The sequence below is a fragment of the Notolabrus celidotus genome, chromosome 12 (assembly GCF_009762535.1).
Source record: "Notolabrus celidotus isolate fNotCel1 chromosome 12, fNotCel1.pri, whole genome shotgun sequence".
Taxonomy (NCBI): domain Eukaryota; kingdom Metazoa; phylum Chordata; class Actinopteri; order Labriformes; family Labridae; genus Notolabrus; species Notolabrus celidotus.
The window spans coordinates 21984317-22005059 of NC_048283.1; the positions used below are offsets into that span (position 1 = coordinate 21984317).

Here is a 20743-nt window from a genome sequence, read left to right on the forward strand (position 1 = left end):
GCCTGGCAGTGATTGCTCTAGGGGATGTGTTACCCATCTGGGAAGAGCTTCAGTTTGGCTTTTTGAACAGTGCTGGCTCACTGTCAGTCAGCAGAATCTACCTATAAAATATGTTAATCCATCACTAACCACACTGTTCCTGCAGCTGAACCTCTCTCCTACTCATCTCAAGAGATGTCTGTCGCCTTAATATCCTCACTGATGGTCTTCCATGTTTGATAGGCATCAGCTGGGATTATGTAAATTCCGGCCAATGGAGGGACACGTACCGTTTTACACCAGCATTTGCATAATTGCAGTAAAGACCGAGATGGATAGCCAGTCTTGTAAATGTCATTAAATCTTTAGTTAAACTCAACATAATGATGTGGGATATAGATGTGGTAGAGTGGATGTTTTTATTTAAGTCATTCCTTATGCTTGATTGTTTTGGTGAATATGCGCTTAAGAAATTACAAGAAGAAAATAGAAATAATTACAAAGCAAATTAACTAAAAATATATATATTTCTCAAACCAGAATGACCCAGTGGATGCAGTAGCATAAGGAAAGACTATGACTTATAAATATTTCAATCTAAATGAGTGAAAATATGGTTGAAACAGATTAGGGTATAACAATACATGCTAGCATGGATCATTAATTATTGATTTGGTCTTTTAGTTGATCTTAGAGTATGAACGTGGCTCCTTCTCCCTGAAGCTGCTCTCTACAGAGGAGGTCAACGAGGTGGTCGCTCACATAGGGAACTGTCTCCTGAGGATATGTCCTGGTCTACCCCCAAAGTGAGTATAACCTGGTGTGTGTGTGTGTGTGTGTGTGTGTGTGTGTGTGTGTGTGTGTGTGTGTGTGTGTGTGTGTGTGTGTGTGTGTGTGTGTGTGTGTGTGTGTGTGTGTGTGTGTGTGTGCGTGTGTGTGTGTGTGTGCGTGTGTGTGCAATATGTTTCTTTGTGGATTATTAGCTCTTTAAGTGTTCAATTCATGTTGATGGAATGAAAGATAATCCTTACACAGACTGACAGTGGTGACACTATCATGTGAATTTATTTTCAACCTTTGAATGCCTGTGACATTTTTTTAAAATTCCTTTAAAGTATTGGATGTATTTACTGAATAATTCAGGTAAAGATGAACTAAAAACAAAAAAAAAAGTCACTTTTAATGACCTACGCTAACTCTGTTCATACAGAATAAAACATACATTTTCGATGATGCAGAAGTTAATCTGATATATTCTGTTGGGAACCGGAAGTATGAATATGAATGCAGAAATGGTCACAGATGTAAACCCATAAACCTTTTTCAGCTTGTTTTCCAAAAGGATAGAGTCTTCCTGTGACTGCAGTTTTCATTTTTGAACTCTGATGAATCTAATGCTGCACTGGACTTGTTTTTACTTTAGACTTTTTATTTGTGTGGTTTAGTTAAGATTAGCTGCTCAGTCTCTTCCTGCATGGAAATTGTCTGGAGACAAGTAAGGATGTTAGAAAGTGGCTTAGAGCTTTGTTCGCCTTGGACAATTCATACACTATCTTTTTTTTTTTTTTCTTAAGATGGGACTTAAATCAGTCTGTCTTCCCTTCTCAGTAAAGTAATGAAGAAGCTCTGCATGGAGCCTACGGACAGGCTGACCTCTCTGCAGACTCTATGGGAGAACAACAAGCCAGCTGAACCTGGACCTTGCGGTACAAACAATGTGGATTTAACTGTGGATTAAACAATGTCTGCAATATATGTTTTAGTCATTTTGCCCCCCTCTCCCTCTCTCTCTTTCTCTTTCTCTGCCTAGGTGGCTTTTCTCAGATGTACAGATGTGTTTGTGACTGGTTAGGTCTGCCTTACAGAGAAGAAGTGCAGTGGGTCAGTGTTATTTACACTATTTTTTTCACCAATGACTCATCTGCTCCATCTGTGCCATCTGTGCCTGAAAGTTGTTTGCTGGGTGAAAGTACAAACTGTACATGGAAATAGTACCAACTATCTTGTATCACTTAAAAAATACATATATTTAATGCTCCTGTTCCTTCATGTCCAACATGGAGGGACTTGTTTCTTCTACTCTTGTTTTAATTCTTGTTTTTTATATGACTCATCCTGATCCAGCAAATGTTTGTACAATAAAGACAGTTTGTTGTAACCTCTTTTAATTAATTGTCTGCTTCTCAGGATGTGGACACCATCTATTTAACTCAAGACAGCCGAGAACTCAACCTGCAGGACTTCAGCCATCTAGAGAACAGGTGAAAAGTTGCAAACAGAGCTCATGTGTTTGAGGACTTTATTTGGATAGGAAAAACAAAATACTAAAAGATAAGAGAGGTTTTTGTAGGTGTGATGTGAAAAAATGCTTTCAATCCAAACTAACTTTGGGTGGTGCGGAATGCAGATGAAGATAATATGAAGTATAGTTGCAGATGTGACCTTTTCTTTCCTCTCTGTCTGCTCCTCCTCAGGGATCTGGTGGCTATAATAGCTGTCCTGGAGTTTAATCAGTGGTTCTCCAAGCTCTCCACCAAGGACTATAAACTGGTCAGTACCCCCTTTTTTTAAAAAGTTCACCTCCCGTCTGAAACACAGTTATTGTAGTGTTGTGACAGGTCATACAGTGATGGTGTTTCAGTTTGGGATTTCAGGGAGTCAATACAGTTTATGCCCTCAACAAGTATTTGATCATGTTTTTGTGTATCGTGAGCTCCTTGCTTATGTGTATGTAGTATTTTTTTCTTCCTTTCAATCAAGATTTCAGTTTATTGGGCACACCTAACTGCTGTGATATATTTTCCCTGAAATACCACTGAGGCAATACCGTTTTTTTAATATGCAACTTTGCATACTTTTGGTCCCTTAGTTGATGTCGCTGTGCTCTTCATTGTGCAAATATCCCTGCTCACAATATTTGGTACAATAGTGTTTTATCTAAATAAATAGTAAAGGTCCTGGCTCTCATTTCCTTACTGCAGTACTGCACTGGTGCTGCGGTTTATGCTTTGTCTTTTGGATCATTTGCATGTAAAAAAAAAAAAAAGCTGAGTGAGGTCCTTACAGGGTTGTGTCTCTCTGTCCATTCATCTGTCAAATACCATATCAGAAGTGACGGCTAAGCTACCACAGACACCAGCTGATGTGGCAAAAACAAGGAGAATCTCTGAGTAAAAGGACAGAGTCTACAGCCATGATTTAGAAATGTCCCCCAACGGGGGACAAATAAAGTATATCTTATAAAGTATATCTTCTGCTCTGTGAGGCTATCCGCACACGGCAGTGCATTGAGTTTAATGCTAATGTCAGCATGCTGACAGGCTTACAATGTGTTCAGCAGGAAATGTTTTGCTCAAGGATCACTATGTTCATTCATTTAGTCTAGCAGATTGACATGTTAACAACTGCCAATAAGCATTTACTGTTATGCAAAGTAAAGATGAGGCCAGTTGCAATGTTCTCAGTTTTTCCCGCATTTGTTAAACAAGAGACTGAAACTACAATTTTAGGACTAGATCAAAGAAGTGAACTAAAACAGAGCTTCACTGCTTGGCTTAAACTTTTAATAGCAATAATAATTGATAGGATTTCAGTAGTGCTTCTCAAAGATGCTTTACATGGTGTACAGATCAGGTAAAGGTATAAGACAGGGGTTCCCAAACTTTTCGGCCAACGACCTCCAAAATATAGGTTCCAAAGACTTTCGACCCCCACTGTCCCTCGAAGTGATTAAATGTGGCTTCATACTTAATTTAGCTAGCCTGCAGAAAAGTAGCTACCTACATGCACAAGTGGCTGTGTTTCCTGTGCTGTTATGAATTATCACTGCTACTGATGCTTTTGTTTATTAACTGTAAACTAACCCTAACTCTATCCCTAACCTTAGGAGTCATCTAAAGAAAGGCAGAAAACTAATGAAAAAAAAAATATCTTCAAGGTTTTATTTCTAAATGACATACTTAAAAAAATATATATTTACAGTAATGGCAATATATCAAAAATTTTAGATTAGTTTAAAAAAAAAAACAATCTTGTGACCCCCCCAAAAGGGGTCCCGACCCCCACTTTTGGAACCCCTGGTATAAGATACAGAACGACACATCAGAGATAGGAAGGGAGGAGAGGTAACGTGTTGTAGGCTTTTTTTGAAGAGGTATGTTTTGAGTTGATTATTTTGAAAGCTTATTTGAATAAGAGAGATTTGAATATTTCTAATGTTGCTGACAGTAGAAGTTTGAAATGTATATCCCTGTTAAGCACTAATAAAAGGGATATGAACATCACATTTCTTAATTTGCCAAGTCATATTTGTTGCAACATTAATCAGAATCTTGCAACAAATTAAACATTTTCAAAACCATTTTAATGACTTCTGTCTCTTCCTATTTTATATCTAGTATTTACAACATACAGCATGTCCCCTGTTTGTCTAAATTTTTTAGATACATTTTCTTTTACTCTGAGTGTATATCTGCCTGTACAGAGTTTCCCCGTTTGTTTCCTCCCCCTCCTGCCTGTTGACGGAGGATCAGTCCAGTGTTCTTGTGTGATAAGACTCTTAATCCTAACTATACAAAGAGGCTCAATGTCTCAGGCTGTTGCCCCCCTGCAGCACTTCATCACTAACTCTCCTTCTCAAGGCTTTGCTCAGTCTCACCAATTACCACACACAGCTTCCCCAGTCTAAACAATTATCTCAAGCCTCAGTCAAAAACCATTCCTTTTGTGTTGAATTTTAAGATTCAGCCCGTCATCTAGCTGTTTGCATATTTAGACAGAAACATTCACACACGCACATGTACACCTTATGTCCAACGTGTGTCCTTTCTGTCCCCGATGAGGGTGTATTACAAAGGAAAGTTTTTTTATTCAAATGTATAAGAGTGTGCTGGTTTTCTATTTGGTTATGTTCACCACTATTTGCCTTTAGCAGTGGTAATGTTGTTTTTGTACAGCTGTAGGGAGTTTACTTGCACATGTGATAACTGTTTATTGGAATAGAAACTCCTTTGGGTATTGCGAGGAAGTTTCAGTGATAGGCAAACTTCTTTTTTCTTCTTTCCTCCACATGCATGTTTACACATTGATAAAGGAGAGACGGGTTGTGAGGATGTGCTCTGGAGTGTGATCTCCGAATTGTTTTTGATTCTGTGCCAATGGAAACAAAAACAAGTTAGAAAGAAGAATCAGCAAGAAACAGAGGGTGGAGTAGAGCAAATGATTGCACCAAATGGAGCAGTGAGACAGATAGATAGAGGTTAGCAGAGGGGTTAGCGGACAGAGCATAAGGGAGAGATGCCAGATGATATGAGGAAATGAATCAGAAACTATCAGGAAATAGATATTAGATTTTAAACTATGAAGACAGAAGTGAGAGGAACTAGACATTTCCAGGATGAGGCTCCTGCCAAATCTAGACATGCAAAAGTTCAACTCGAGGGCAGAAACTGCCTGTCAGCCTGCAAACTTGTATACAATTGTACACAGTTACATTATCATACCAATAAAGATTTGTCCTGGATCATAAAGCAGAAAAAAGTGGGTGGAGAAACATTAAATGCATTGCTTTTGGGCTTAATCAAGCTCTTAAGGAATCTCTCAGTGCAGTGGACAGGATAATACAAAACACAAATATAGTCACACACACACAGGCGGCTCTCAAAGTGAGAGATTATGCTGCTCAGTTCAATCAGGCTGCTTGTTTTGTGGTCTAATTTAGGTGTTGAGCTGAAAATGAGAAAGGAGGAGAGGAAAGCAGTGATAAGAGGGCTGGCCTTGTGTTTATCTCATGATCCCGCAGTATGTGTGTGTTTGTAAAATTTTAGCAGTACGCTGGATCAGAACAGCACAGCATGACAAGGCTCTTATTTAATGAGTCGTAAATGGTGCAGAGCACATGCTGACAGTGTCTCTGTGCTGTCACCAACAGCTTTATTGTGACCCTGGTGGAAAATACAGGGTTCTTTGTACCCTCCCTCCTCCTCTCTCACTCTCTCTGCGACTCTGCTCTCTCCTCTCTTTCCCTATTTCATCCCTCACTACCCTCATATCTCCTATTTCTTTTTTTTTTATCTCCTATTTCTGTATTATGTGTCATCCCTTGCTGTGCTCTATCTTTCTTATTCCTCTTCTGTAATACTCACAGTTACAGAGTAAACATGTGGACAATGGCCCATTTCTTCTCTTTTTTGCCATTATCTCTCTTTTTCTCTCCCCCTTATTGTAGATAACAGTGTAGGACAATGTCACCACTGTTTTGTCCATACTGAGGCTGCTAGCTGATAGAAAGGAATGACAATTCTAAGAATTACAAGAAAACAATGGTCCAGTAAAGTTCTGTAATTAGGATGACAAATGTTTGTATTATGAATCAGTTCAACTAATTGGAAACACTGTAGAAAAACAAACAGGACATGTTTGAATGCAACAGTGAACTGGGTCACTGAACATCTAGGTAGGGCACGGACGTCAAGCTGCTGAATTTTTAATTTCTTCTAAATATGAGTGCTTTTTCTCCCTTGACTCTGTCTCATGTGGTGTTCAAGACCACAGAAGCGAGACAACTTTCTCCCTCTTAAGTGTCTCAGGTCTGCCATCCGGTTTCTACTTGTCACGCATAAATGATCTTTAAGAGGGAGGGACAGAATTCCTCTGCATGCTGAGTTTTTGTCTTATGTTCTGCAGCTCTAATTAGCATAAATGAAAAACTTGCGAGAGTGATTCCAGTGCATAACACTTGCGGGAATCATGTGTCCCAAAAGGAAAGCACTGTGTTATTTCTGTGACCTTGAATCTTTCACTTTGTGGTTTTCTGTTCTAGATTAAAGTGAATTTGAAGCCTTGGAGCTGGTTTGGTTAATTAGTGTATTTTCTGTTCTTTTTATTAATGGATCATTGAGCTGCTGTTTTGCTGTGCGTGGGAGACTTAAAATATGTAGCATTATACTTCTTTTATTGTCAATCTTACTATCTTCCAACACTGTAGTGAATTGTTTCAGGTGTTTGTCATGTTCAGATTTTTCTGTCTGCATCATAATTTCATAAATTGACAAGTTACACGTTTTTTCTGATATCTGTGTTGTCTTCATGTGCTGCTATGTGTGTTTTCAGTCTGCAGATGTGTGTGAGCAGATCCTTCGGGTAGTGTCTCGTTCGAGTCGATTGGAAGAATTGGTTCTGGACAACGCAGGACTCAAAATGTGAGAAATAGCAATCTGTTAGAGAGGCACTACACCAGTTTATGTACAACATGTAATGTTGCGTACTAGGGATGGGCATTTCAATCCAAAATACTATTCGATAATATCTGGCATCTATTCAACGATTAGTTGTAATCGAGCCCCCTTGCGCTGCATATGTAAGGGGTAAACGTCAACCAGCACCGGATGAGGTGCTTCTAGTAGCAGGCACTGGCAACGTCTGTTTCGACCTTTATCTTTATGCAGTGTTTCTGTGAACTCAGCAGCGTGGCATGTGTGTTTTCATTTTACAGCCACGCTAAGCCTCTGCAATTTCTGAATCTCACACCAGTACACACGTGTTTCCAGCGACTGTAGCTAATGTTTTTTTCTTCTTTTGCTATTTGATGCAGTTAGCATTCTTCTCCTTCTGCTAACTACTTAATGCGGTTAGCAAACAGCTGTAAGACGCTCTGTAGCCACCGTCTGGCAGGAATGAAAAATTGTACTTTTAAAACGAGGTAACATTAACTCTTCGATTTTGAACAAGTGAACTAACATTCGAGCATTTGAAAATCATGTCCCATCACAATTGAGTGCTCAGCTTTTGTAAATAGTTTTTTTGTTGTTCAATTTTCAAAGGTCAAAAAAAAAAAGCAAAACACAAATGCCGTGACACTGAAGCAGCTCATACAGTTTAGCACACATACTGTTTTGTATGTGGGTCATAAAATATATCTAAACTCTTTTACTCTCTACAGCGATTTTGCCCAGAAGCTTGCAGGTGCCCTGGCCAATAACCCCAGCTCAGGACTCACCACCATTAATCTTGCCAACAACCAGCTGGAGGACAGAGGTACGATACCTGCTAATCTAATCTAATGTAATCTTATTGAATCTAATCTAATCTGAAATGATCACTAACCTTTTTATGCTCTCTACTGTACTCTCTTCTTCATCAGGTGAGAAAGATAACTTCTATTTGATAAACAAGAAATATTATGTCTTTATTTAGCTGGCTGGTCTTGCTTGCAAACTCTTAAATCTGCAACATTCACATATAGTGTAACTGCAAACAACGGCCTGTCACAGGTACAGACTTAGAGTATAATAGTATTGACTATTTGGATTCACTTTTCACGGTGCAGTGAGGGCAAACATTTTAATATTTTATCTCCTATGTCCTAAGGCCTATCATTCTATCCAGGACACATGAATTAAAGATACATTCCACCAAATACTCAGGGAGTCACATGTAAACATACAACAGATCACTGGGGCACGACAATCTTTTGCTTACTTGTGCTCAATTTAATTAACTTAAAGTTTTTTGGGGGGTATTTTCTTTGTTACAAATACCAGTTACATTAAAATGGTATCTGTTTAACTTCTAAGCAGTATATTGTTTTACCCAGATTCACATTTTGAGTAATTTTCTGTAATGTTTTTTTTTTGTATCTTTAAGAAAGATCTGTTTTTACTTTAAGAAAAGGTGTTCTTATGACTTTGGAGTGTTTCAGAAATCTTTGAGGTTTTTATGAAACAACTTTTTCATTTAGATAGATTTGAACAGTGTTGAACATTGAAGCAGAAAATAACATCTATTAGGCTTTGAACAGACATGAAAAGTGGATGTCCCTTACTTTGGCTGAGAGAAACAGCTCACTGAAAAAAGAAGAATGGAGAAGAGGAAAACAATGACCCATTTGTTCTTCTTCCCACAGGTGTCTCCTCCTTGGGTGCTCAGTTTGCCAAACTTCGCATTGGGCTCAAGCATTTAAACTTCTCCAAAACCTCACTATCACCCAAAGGTGAGTCCTGTCTCTAGTCTTTGTATACATTTCATGAAACAGGTGTTTAATGAAAATATTTACATTTCTTATAGGGAGGTTTACTAGAATGAGTACATAACAATAAAATAAATAAGGTTTCTTGAACCTCTTGATGGGTTTTAATTTGCATGCCCCCCTGTGGTCACATCTTCCACTTATTCAATCCCAGCTGTATCTGAGATGCTAATGACACTTAATTACTACCCTATTAACGCTCTTAGTGTGAGAAGAAAACAAAGAAAGAGATGTATTTGTAACATAGGAGTGTGTCATATCAATTTGTAAACAGTACCCATGTTTTCATGACATAAAATCTGCTTAGTGGCATGTCTGAATATCCCTCTGCTGTAATGGCCTGTAATGAATACTACGGGGGCCTGATTGCACAGAACCTGATCTGAAAAAATCTGGAAGAGATTCTAAATCATCCTAATTTCTATATGAAATGTGGCTACTATCCACATTCACTTGCAGATACAATGTTCAATTTCATCTTTATTCCCAATCAGAGTCAATGCTTCTGGAGCAGGCACCATCTTTAGAGACATCCTGTAAACATGCTCCACTTTCTGGCAATCAATAAAGAGCGGTCATATTTCACAGTGTGGGGTTCCTGAGAGGGTTGTGCTGCTTAAACTGAGCTATGCCGGACAGGATTATGGCCCAATCCATAGTCTAAACCCCCAAAACCCTTTATGCTATGAAAAGTTGCAGGATTGCAGATTTGTTTTCATTTTTTAGCGTAGATTTTGTTCCATGATACTGATCATACAGAAGATAAGTGGTTTGATATTTGGAATTTTAATTCCCCGTTTGCATCCTCAGTATTGCAGTTGTTATTGCAAATGAGAATTTGTTCTCAATTAGCTTACCTGGTTAAATAGAAATAAATAAATAAATACATAAAGCTGTCTTGATAAAAATAAATGCGCCTCATATAACCATCTGTATTATTTGTGTTTATTTCTGTCAGCTTTTCTTCATAACACTCCTGTTTATCTCGTTTTCTCTCCCTGGCTCTGTGAACTCTGGGCTTGACCCTTGAGTTAGTGCCAGACAAAGTCTGGATTTTTATGAAAGTGCTAGTTCAGTTAGTCAGCCATGAGATTAATAGGACACGGGTCAATGGTTTTAAACGCAGTCTCTCAATAGGGCACAGACACTGCAGTGAAAATCCATATGTACAAAGACATGCATAAACACATTCTCTACCTTTTGAAATACATCCTTTTTTCTTACTTTAATGGTTAACAATTTTCAACTGCAGCTTTTCGTGTTATTTTTTTCAAGGTTGGTGTCTCTTGTATTAATGAAAACTAATTGATTTATTTAAAATATACCATTCTGACTTCAATTATAAAAGGACAAGCCTCATCCTGACTATAGCGTGACAGCAACAACAAGAGAAGGAATACTATTTTCAATTTCAATGCTTTCACTCTAAATTCTGGTACTGCTCTTTCATTTCCTGTGCTATTTCCTTCAATATTCTGTCAAACATCAAGTAGAGACTTTAAGGCTGGGTTGTTGCTGACGCTGATTATCTGTGTGTCTGTTTGTGTGTTTTAGGGGTGAACAGCCTTTGCCAGTCACTGAGTGCCAACCCGTCCATCCCCAGCAGCCTGGTCCATCTAGACCTCTCAGGGAATGTCCTTAGAGGAGACGACATGCAGGTACACACGCAAACACACTCAGACAGAGTCCAATCCAGTTCAAACCTAGTATCAATAACACTTAATTGTCTGAAATGGTTTAGTGCTGCACTTTTGTGGAGGTCTTGTCAGGCAGTTATAAATCAGATAGCATGTCCCTCGTAAGGAGGGCATCGACTTGGTAATTTAACCTCTCTCTGAACACCGATGCAAATTTTCTCCTGAATCTGAATCTAATCTAACGACCACAATCACACCCAACCAGGAAAACAAAGCCAAGGAAATATTTTAACCACTTAACCAAAATGGCTCTGATTTTATTGAGTAACTTAGATGCTGATGTATGAATTATGAAAAATAAAGGTTTGACGTGGTAAACCTAAAATTATGGATATGATGAATGGGATTAGAAACTGGTTATAAAGGTTCTTTAGTAGAAGGGTAAAATACCTCATTGAAATTCAGAAGCTACAGACCGTATTGAAAAGTCCAAATTACTGATGTAGAAGAAAACATTAGAATTTGATTAAATGTTTGATGTTGTTTTTTCACATAAAGCATTTCTACCACTTCCTGGGTCAACCTAACAGCCTGGCCACCCTAGACCTCTCCAACACTGACTGCTCATTGGATCAGGTGAGTCAGAACACCCATTGAAACTGCATGACAGTATGCTCAGTGCTCAAAGGAAAAAAGCACCCTGATAATTAGGTGAAGTGATGAATGACTGTGGGTTATATATTTCTAGCAAAACAGGCCTTGCAAGTTCAGAGAACTAATGACCGTGAACCAAGAACATGAATGAGAGTTGTACCTCATTATAAACTGCAATGTAAGATGAAGTGCTAGACATTAATATATGTGTTGCAGCAAAAGTAATTCAATTGTGCTCATCCACTCAATCTGTGTCACTGTTTGCTGCTAGTGAAGTATCCTGTGTACTGTATGTGATGTATTGATGGGGGTCTGAGAGCCAAATACAACCTATTGATTAGTCTGCAATGTAGCCAGCTGTCAGCTTCTCACAAGAAATATTGATTAGTTGCTAAGTCATATTGTCTTTCTAGTACAACCAAATACATTTGAACATAGGGGCAAAGTGCTTTCTCTGTTTCGGGCTTTTCTGCTTAATCTCAGTTATTTTTTAAAGTTGTTTTTACAAAAGTAAAAACAAAAGAAAAATGATAATTGATACAGTTTATGCAGCACATACTGTCTGTCATTGTCAGCCCCTTTCAATTGGCGGCCTGCGGGCCACATGCAGCCTGAAAGCAACTGCCGAGTGATTGTGATTTGGGTCCGGCAAAAAAAGTCTGTGCCCACTGTTTATTTTTTGGATTATATAAACTGAAGTTGTGACTGTATCAGATGGGACCAGATATGGACAGGGACAAGCTGTGTTTTTTGTTATTTCAAAAGAAGGAAAAAACACCTCAAGTTCTGAAAAGTTGCTGTTAAGCAAGTTACTTTTTTATGCACTTTCAGATGTGACCAAAACAAAAGATGGTGTTCTAATCTGCACTTTGTTTTTTTTTTTGTTCATATGCATGTTAACATGTGCTTGTATTTATGTGTTGAAATTATGTGTTTGAAATGTCAAATTTAAAGAAGCAGTATTTTAGCATAGGTTCAGCATAGGTCAGCATAGCACCAAATATTTAATTGAATAGCCTTGACATATGTTGTGCCTTTTTCCAGGTTTGCTCGGCTCTACTGCGAGGTTCAGTCGAACACCTCTCTGTTCTGAATGTGTCAAAGAGTGTCTTCCCTCACAGGTAAGAACCCGTCTGGATTGACTTACAATTAGGGAAAATAAATTAATTGTGTTAGCTTGTTTCTTTTAAGGTTTGTTGATCAAGAGTGTGTTTGCAGGATATCTTAAATAGAACTGAAATAACAACAAGATACATGGACAAAGACAGACGCACAATACAAAACTAGTAGAAGAATAAGCCAAGAAGAAGAATCTTAAAGTGCTGTTTGATCTCAGACAAGTCACTGTTCGCTGAGGGGGTTGTCTACATTCAACCTAAACAGTAAAATCAGAACCTGCTTTTTGAAGAAATAAAACAACTAAACTAAAGTACAACGAAAGTACTTATACACAGCGGCTACCTGTGATTAATGTAAAGTCAAGCCCTAGATAAAATAACAGTGTTACTTTGCATTTGAACCTGTTGTATAATCGAAAAAAGTGACAGGATCTCCCACACATTGTCATGCAACATGAATTTAGTGGATAACAGGCTCTAGTTCATAACCACACTAAGGTTTACTGTGGTTGTTCTTAAGTGATGTTTTGTTATTTTTTGTCATAGGGATTGATTTCACCTGATGTGACTTGTTACTGATGTTGTATTGATCCAAATACAACTCAATGAAACACATGTTTAAACGCTTGAATCTGATGCTGAACCTGTAGCCTGTCTGTATGCTGTTGTGTGACATCTGCTGGTGACAGAGAGACATTACAGACAAGCTATAGGTTCAGCATCAGATTCAAGTGTTTAAACATGTGTTTCATTAAATTTAGAAATACTCATTTTTAATGTATGTGTGAGTGATGAAGTATGTGTGTGCCTGCATTTAATGGCGTTCATATTTGACTGCAACAGATGGTGGCGTTTCTTCCCACTATCTCTCTTTCCAGTGCGTCTCTTGGGGGTTGAGGGCATTGCAGGGGTGGGGGGGAGGGGTTGATGTGTCACGGGAAGGCGTTTTATCACATATGTAAAAATCCCTCTCCGTTTTTTGTTGAGGAAAAAAAAAAAGTATACAGCTCAATACGAACTGTATTTCAGGTCTGATAAAGACACTTTATGAAAAACAAAACTTGAAGTCTGAAAGTTGATGTCAAGGAAAAACCTGTTTTATTTTAACCTTATTTTTTCTGTAGGAAAGGAAAAGAGGTGCCTCCATCATTCAAGCACTTCTTCAGCAGTGCTATGTCTCTCAGCTCCATCAACGTGTCAGGAACCAAGCTCCCACCAGAGGCCCTCAAGTGAGAGAATTATACATTCACATTTAATGTGTCTGAGGAGCAGCTCCTTCTGCACCACATTCTCTGTGACTGCGCATTTTGTTCCTCAGACTATATGAAGGCCATTACTCCCACTTTAAGCTTTAAGACTTTGAAAATAATTGGTCTATATCACAGTGACAATCTGTTTAAAGGGATTTCAGTGTTTTTGAAGTGGGGTTGTATGAGCACAAGTAATTGTACTAGCCACAACAGATTCTGCCCAGCTCATACAACCCCACTTCAAAAACACTGAAATATCCCTTTAACAACATTATTCAAAACATTTTTAGGCATACATAGATTCATAATTATTCAGTGTGTGCTTACATTCAATAATTGCAAATCATATTTTTGTATTACTCATTTAATATTTTGTTCTCATCTGATGTTGTTATTTTTTTAACCATCTATAACAATATGGTTTTAGAGCTCTACTGCTCGGCCTGGCCAGTAATCTCAGTCTGAAGGATGTGTCTGTAGACCTCAGCTGCTGTGAGGTAAGGCCCCCAGGGACTCACTGCACTACAACTTTCCTCATGGATCATTATATTTAAGGGGATCTCCATGCATACTCATTACCCACATCAAAACATTTTCAGATTTGCACTGCAGTGATGTCTGTCAAGATGTGTTCAAAGCAAGCACACAGGGATTTTTTTAACAGTTTATAATATGTCCTTTGAATGTTCACTGACACACTGCTAAAATCTTAATGAAACAACTACAGAGATGAAGTCCCTAACACAAATTAAAGGCCCAGCTTCCATAGCTGTATTTGAAGTATATACGAGGCAAATTAACGCTAATTAATTTAAATCACAGTGCTCCCAAATACATTCAACCATATCATGAGTAATGACAAGAGCACAACAAGTGGATTTTTATGGAATCATCTGTTTTATTTTCGTCATTATATGCATCTATTCTCCCTGTTTTTAGTACTTGTAGCAGTTGTATAATAGCTCTAATCAGTTGCAGTTCGGTGCAGCATGGTGTTAAATAGTTTTGAAGTTGAATTTGTCCAATGCAGTCAGCTTTTTAGGATCCACTCCAAAACCATTTGACAGCCCAGTGACACCATTAAGCGGCTGTCTAATGGAGTACTTGGCAGACAGCAGATGGGGATGGAAGGGGGAGTCGAATACTTGGGTGGGAGGAGTTGGTGGTAGGGTGGGGGTCGGGGGGTTAGTCTCTGTCTCTAATTGTTTCATCACAATTCTCATCCTCACACACACACACACACACACACACACACACACACACACACACACACACACACACACACACACACACACACACACACACACACACAGAGGCACACACAAATCAGCACCTTGCCTGCCTTCATCTCCACCCCTGCATGAACAGAAGATGACAGCTTGCTGCAGATTGAATGGGACTGCCAAAGATAATACACGAAAACAAATGACACAGGAAATGTAATTCAGACTCCCATAGAAATCCTCCCAAACTGAAGCTGCTAGAGGAAATGAAGAGTTCTGTCCTCTTTTTGAAGTCTTAATGAACTGTTCAGCTGATGCAGCCCAAAACTGTGCACTGAGTGGGCTGACAGCACACAAAACAGGGACTCCTTTTAGTGTGTTTGTGCTAATGTGTGAGAATGAAAGCATCATCATTAAGCATCTGCATGTTTTGTGGCTGGTAATTGTTGGCTTTGACATGCTTTTTCTCACCCTAATGCTTCTGTAAGCTTGGCCATTGTGTAAGTACCATTGAGCTCACTGTTAATAATTAACATCTCACATCACATCATTTGGATTTGCATGTCTGTTTGGCAGATTCTTTTATTTTCGGCTGATCTTTTTCTTCTGGGGGTCCATTTTTCCATCAACATGTCATGTGAAACGAAATGACTTGACTAGATTTAACAATCAGCTGCAACTATTTTGAATTATCTATATTGTAACTTTCAGTTATTTGTAATTTTCTATTACTACGTTAGTCTACTAACAGTCTACTAAGAACTAAGTTCTTCTTGCATGTTTAGATTTTTTTGTTGTCTGCGTACAATTTGTCTAAAGAACCATATTTTCTTTCCTGATACTATTTAAGTTGAACTGGTGTATCTGCAGATTTTGAGTACAGATCAAACACCAGTGCTAAAATGCTAAATATTGGCATATTATTATTTAACAGAAGCCTATTATAGTAACATGTATGGCAAAAAACGTCAACCAAAGCCTCGAACACTGTAGACTTTATCGGTCCTTGTTGGTGTTTTCCAGTGTGAAAATTTAGAATTGCTGACATTTTGCTATCTCCAACTAACCCTGCATTTTCTGCTTTTCCCACACTATTGTTGGCTACTGTCATTCAATAAATGAGCCCAAAAAGAGTTCATCTTTGTTGCTTTAAAACACAAGTCACCAGTCTATCCATAGGGTTAGGGTTAGAGTTGGATATCACTTCTATTTACTGTCTAATTGTGTCACGTGTACTTCATGTCTGTAGCTTCATGTTTGCAAAACGGGCTCTTTTTTTCAGTTGCGGTCAGGAGGTTCTCAAATCCTTGAAGGTTGTATCGCAGAGATCCCAAACATCTCCAGTCTGGATATCTCTGACAATGGTGAGGTGGTAGCTTCCATGTTTATTGTTGCTTACACTAAAATGTCATAACCCTCAGCCTAAAATCAAGCTAAATAACTCTATCTGCTCTATTAAAAATTTCAAACCTATATTTCCACATCCAGGCCTGGACTCAGATCTGTCCACGCTGCTGGTGTGGCTGGCCAAGAACCGATCCATTAGACATCTCTCCCTGGGAAAGAACTTCAACAACATCAAGTCCAAGTAATAACACAAGGGAGGATAGACTGTAGAGCTGACGTGTACAGAATGTGGCTGTGAGAGAAACTCAGTGGTTAAGACTGGGTTTGCTTTGGTTGTGGATAAGTGTGATTGAGCCTTTTCTACTGTGGATAACCAAAGACTACAGATGCCAAAACATGAACCGAAGTTAGACGAATAGCATTGATTTAATCCAACAACTGTCATGTGGCACTACATAGCTGAACAAAGGATCAGGGTGTCCAAAGCTAGAAAAACATTAGAAAATATACATTTTCAGAAAATTAGACACAGTATGTCCTTTTTGATTTTTTTGTATGATTTAAATGTCCAATCCATTTCTTACTATCTTTTCTCCTTCTATCTTAGAAACCTTGCCCCAGTGTTGGACAGCCTGGTCCATATGATTCAGGAAGAAGAGTCGGTGAGTTTTTGATTAAACCCAACTGTCTTGCTTATGTGAGGGAAGTGCAATTCACCAAAACTCCACCAGCTGCTCTGCAACTGACCTCTGACCTCTCCATTGTATGCTGGAGTGAATATAATTCCTCACAGTGATCTATAAAGTATCCGATTTATCCAAAACCATATGGTGTTTGAGAGACATGCTGAAACGTTCATGTCGTTTTACACACATAAGTGCATAAAATCAGATAAAATGCTGTAACTGTATGACTGCCTGAATCCAAAAATAACCTATAGTTGATGTTTTAGCCTCTGCATTCCATTTAGCATGTGTTTTTTGCGCACTGATTTACAAAGTGAAAACAATTTTGTCAATTTACTTCAATCTCTTTTCACATCAGGGTTACAATAATGATTTTTTCTCCAGCTCCTAGCTATCTAACCTTCCTTCCTGTCCCTCAATCCATCTCACTCATTTTATCCCTCTCTTCATCATGTGAGCTGTAACAAAATTTGCCCTGGTACCTGCCCTTGTTGCCTAGTATCAGATGTGCTAGATTGATGGTCCTTCCGAGCTGCTCTGTGCTGGACTGGTGTCACAGGGCTTGCAGGCTGTGGCCATGTGTGTAATATGGTGTATATCAGCTGGTTATCTAGCTGTGCAGGTGGGATGCAAAGAAATAAAAAAAAGAGGGAGAACATTGATGGATGGAGTCACAGTAGGAAGAGGGTAAAGGTGGGAGGTCGAATGCTGATCTGGAGGGATGGATGGTCAGAAATGTGGAGCTTATACGTGACAACTCATCTTATTTTTGATGCTGTGGTGTGCTCGGACAAAGGAGGTTAAATATGCACATAAATGTTGCTATTCCATGTGTTTCAAGTGTACCTGTCTTGCCGTGTGTTTTTTAGAGATAAAACAGAGTCTTCAAATTGTCTTTAGCAGACATCATTTCCTCTTTTGCCCATGTGTAACTATGATAGAATAGACACACACACAGGAACAGCAGGTACAACCACACTTACAGGCAGGCGGCACTTTTAGCCTGCTGTGTTTTTGTGTCCTGGCTTGATTCCAGGCTGTTAGACTGAGATACCTTGTGGCTTGTAGTCTGTAAACAGCGACATAAACTGTGTTTGATAAGTGTGACAGTGAACATCTGCTACTTTAAAGATCTGTTCCAGCAGGAACCTAGAAGGGAGTATGATGAGGTATTACTCTTGTGTCTGTGTGGCAAAATGAATCTCTGGTCACCAGTCGTAGTTGAACGAATATTGCAGAACATCTATGGCAAGATGAATGGGTTTCATCAGAATATTAAACAGAGTTTATAATTTTATGGAGATACATTTAATGGATTAAATTGTCTCTGGTATGAGGCCACTTTTATTTGCATGTCTTGGGGCACAATTTCTCATTTGCTTGGTTTTATTAAACAAGATGTGTATGTGTACCCAGAGCAATAATGTTTTAATTAGAGTGATTAATAAGGGCAGAGAATCAGAGCTGGGGAAGTCATTTGCTCCAGCTACAGGAAGGGAGAGGATACAGATATGCACACAGATGTTGTGGACAGCTCTTTTTCAACAATTACCTTTGCAACCAGATGGCATTGATGTACTGGGTTTCTGGGCAAGTTGGACATTTTTAGGCAACTGATTTTTAATTATATTCCATATGAGCAGAAAGAAGCACTGCGGGAACAGAGATACAGTGATCTTGTTTATGCTTTACACCACAGGAGAAACAATAAGCTACCATGTCCTTGACCCATAAACTTGTACCTATTTAAATTTGCATGTTTAATGTCTGCTCAGTGCCTGGCAGCGGCACATGCAGGCAGTAAATAATTTTCAAGACATAAAAAGAGCAATTCTCTGCCTTTATAACCATGTTGACGCTACTCCTCCACACACTCATTAGCAAATTATACTTAAATGTTCAAAGTAATCTCATTTTAACATCCCCCCTTCAAAAACAAGAGCATTTTTTAATTAAACAAATCATGCTTCAGTCTTCTTATATTGACCTTTATTTGTATGGCTACAGTGGCTGGGAAGTGCAATGCAAATTTACAAAGGTTGAAACACTTTTAAAAGTAAAATTTACATTTTATAAAACAAAAATTAAATTAGCAAAACACTTAAACTAAAGTCAAAACAAATTTAAATTTAAGAAAACAAATCTACATAATCAGAAACACTTTTACAAGTGGTGAGACAATTTTGCAAGCGACAAAACATTTTTATCAGTCCCGAAACTAATTTATAACATCAACTTCTGATGGAAAAGGAATGTACCAAATACCGGAAGTGATCCGGAAGTGAGCGGTTTGTTTTGGCAGAGAGAAATGGACCGTCCTGTCAATCACAGGTCATCCTGATGCGTCCTTTCAAAAACTAATTTGAAAAAAAATAATAAGTGGATATTTTCACTCAGAGATTATTAACTAATCTGAATTTCCACTGAGTCATTATAGTCCACGCTAATAGTGGACAACCTCAGAATGTAATCCAGACAATCACAGCTTGATCTTATGTGTAAATTGAAAACATCAGCCATTTGAAATTTGGAAGAAAAAAAAAGTTTCACTATGAGTCTGAAGTATTTAATTAAAAAATACAGTGGTATTCATATTGATTAAAATTTAAAGCAGCTCTAGATATTTACAGCTTAATGTGAAAAATTATGCTCCAGCTTGAGCTTCAACAACTTTTGTAATGTTTTTTGAAAGTTGCAATGCAAGCTCACACTGTCTCTTACCAGTAACAAAGATCAGAGTTAATGAAAGAATCAACAGAAGAGAAGGAAAAACAAGCCTTGAATTTCAAGACACTGGATCAGTAAAACAAGCTAGTGCTGTATTAAAGAATACTAATGCTCCAAGTGGCATAATTTACAACAACTTCTCTTAAGGTTGGCAATGATTTGCAACAAAGGATAATATTGCATCTCCATAACATGACTTTCGCTAAAGTTATTCAACAAAGGACTATTTAAATATTGCTTTAACATTAAGTTATTAAGAAACTTAGACACAAAACAGTTAGATCACTTGACTAAAATTAGGACTCTACTCAACAGCCAGTTGTAACTTGTTATTGTAGGTCCTGATGATACATTTTCCATCTATCTGCGGATCACATACGGTCTGAACCGTGGGGGGCGATCCAAACAAATCACAGGCCAAATGTGATCAGTTGTACCACCACTTAGTAGTTATGCACAAAGCTGAATAAACAAAGAGAACTGGAGGCAGCTCAGCAATTCTGCCTGTACTCAACCATAGGGATGGGCATTTCAAGCCAAAATACTATTTGACAATCACTGGCATTTATTCAGGCATTATTTGTAATCGAGCTCTCTGACAGCAGGTTTGAACCGTCAAGTTGACACAACAATGACTAACTCAACATATTTTGTGCTGCAGGTGTAGACAGTAAAGTAAACACTCCATGAAACACCTGTTGTGTTAAACAACACCGGGATACTTCTTGTCCTCACGATATAAGCCCTCTCTTAACACCTCTCTCTCTTGTCTCCTCCCCAAATCACATGAACCCTTCCTTGTCAATCTTTTCCTACCTCCCCAGCCCCTCACCTCTCTGTCCCTTGCAGACTCCCGACTAAAGAGTGACCTGACAATTGTGCTGAACGCCCTCGGCAGCAACTCTTCACTCACCAGGTTAGACATCAGCGGGAATGCCATGGGGGACATGGGAGCCAAGATGCTGGCCAAGGCACTTCAGATCAACTCCAAACTCAGGTCAGTGTACGTTCAGAGGTAGAATTTTCGGACATACGATTGTCATTAGTATCAATCAGTCAATCAATCTTTATTTGTATAGTACCAAATCCCAACAAAT

General features: G+C 38.5%; 1 protein-coding gene across 3 annotated transcripts in view; it reads left to right on the plus strand.

The window, feature by feature from the left end:
* LOC117822922 (F-actin-uncapping protein LRRC16A-like) overlaps positions 1-20743 on the plus strand; it is a 90217-nt gene that overhangs the window by 52839 nt on the left and 16635 nt on the right. For 2 of the 3 annotated variants that reach the window (XM_034697878.1, XM_034697880.1), the window contains 18 exons: positions 664-785; positions 1588-1685; positions 1790-1860; positions 2167-2240; positions 2454-2529; positions 7090-7178; positions 7919-8013; positions 8882-8968; positions 10559-10662; positions 11200-11277; positions 12340-12416; positions 13538-13642; positions 14091-14160; positions 15375-15386; positions 16169-16250; positions 16375-16474; positions 16841-16895; positions 20471-20643. In XM_034697878.1, the coding sequence (XP_034553769.1) occupies positions 664-785; positions 1588-1685; positions 1790-1860; positions 2167-2240; positions 2454-2529; positions 7090-7178; positions 7919-8013; positions 8882-8968; positions 10559-10662; positions 11200-11277; positions 12340-12416; positions 13538-13642; positions 14091-14160; positions 15375-15386; positions 16169-16250; positions 16375-16474; positions 16841-16895; positions 20471-20643 (1568 nt within the window). The remainder of the gene's footprint in view (positions 1-663; positions 786-1587; positions 1686-1789; positions 1861-2166; positions 2241-2453; positions 2530-7089; positions 7179-7918; positions 8014-8881; positions 8969-10558; positions 10663-11199; positions 11278-12339; positions 12417-13537; positions 13643-14090; positions 14161-15374; positions 15387-16168; positions 16251-16374; positions 16475-16840; positions 16896-20470; positions 20644-20743) is intronic. The other variant, XM_034697879.1, reaches the window with a different exon arrangement.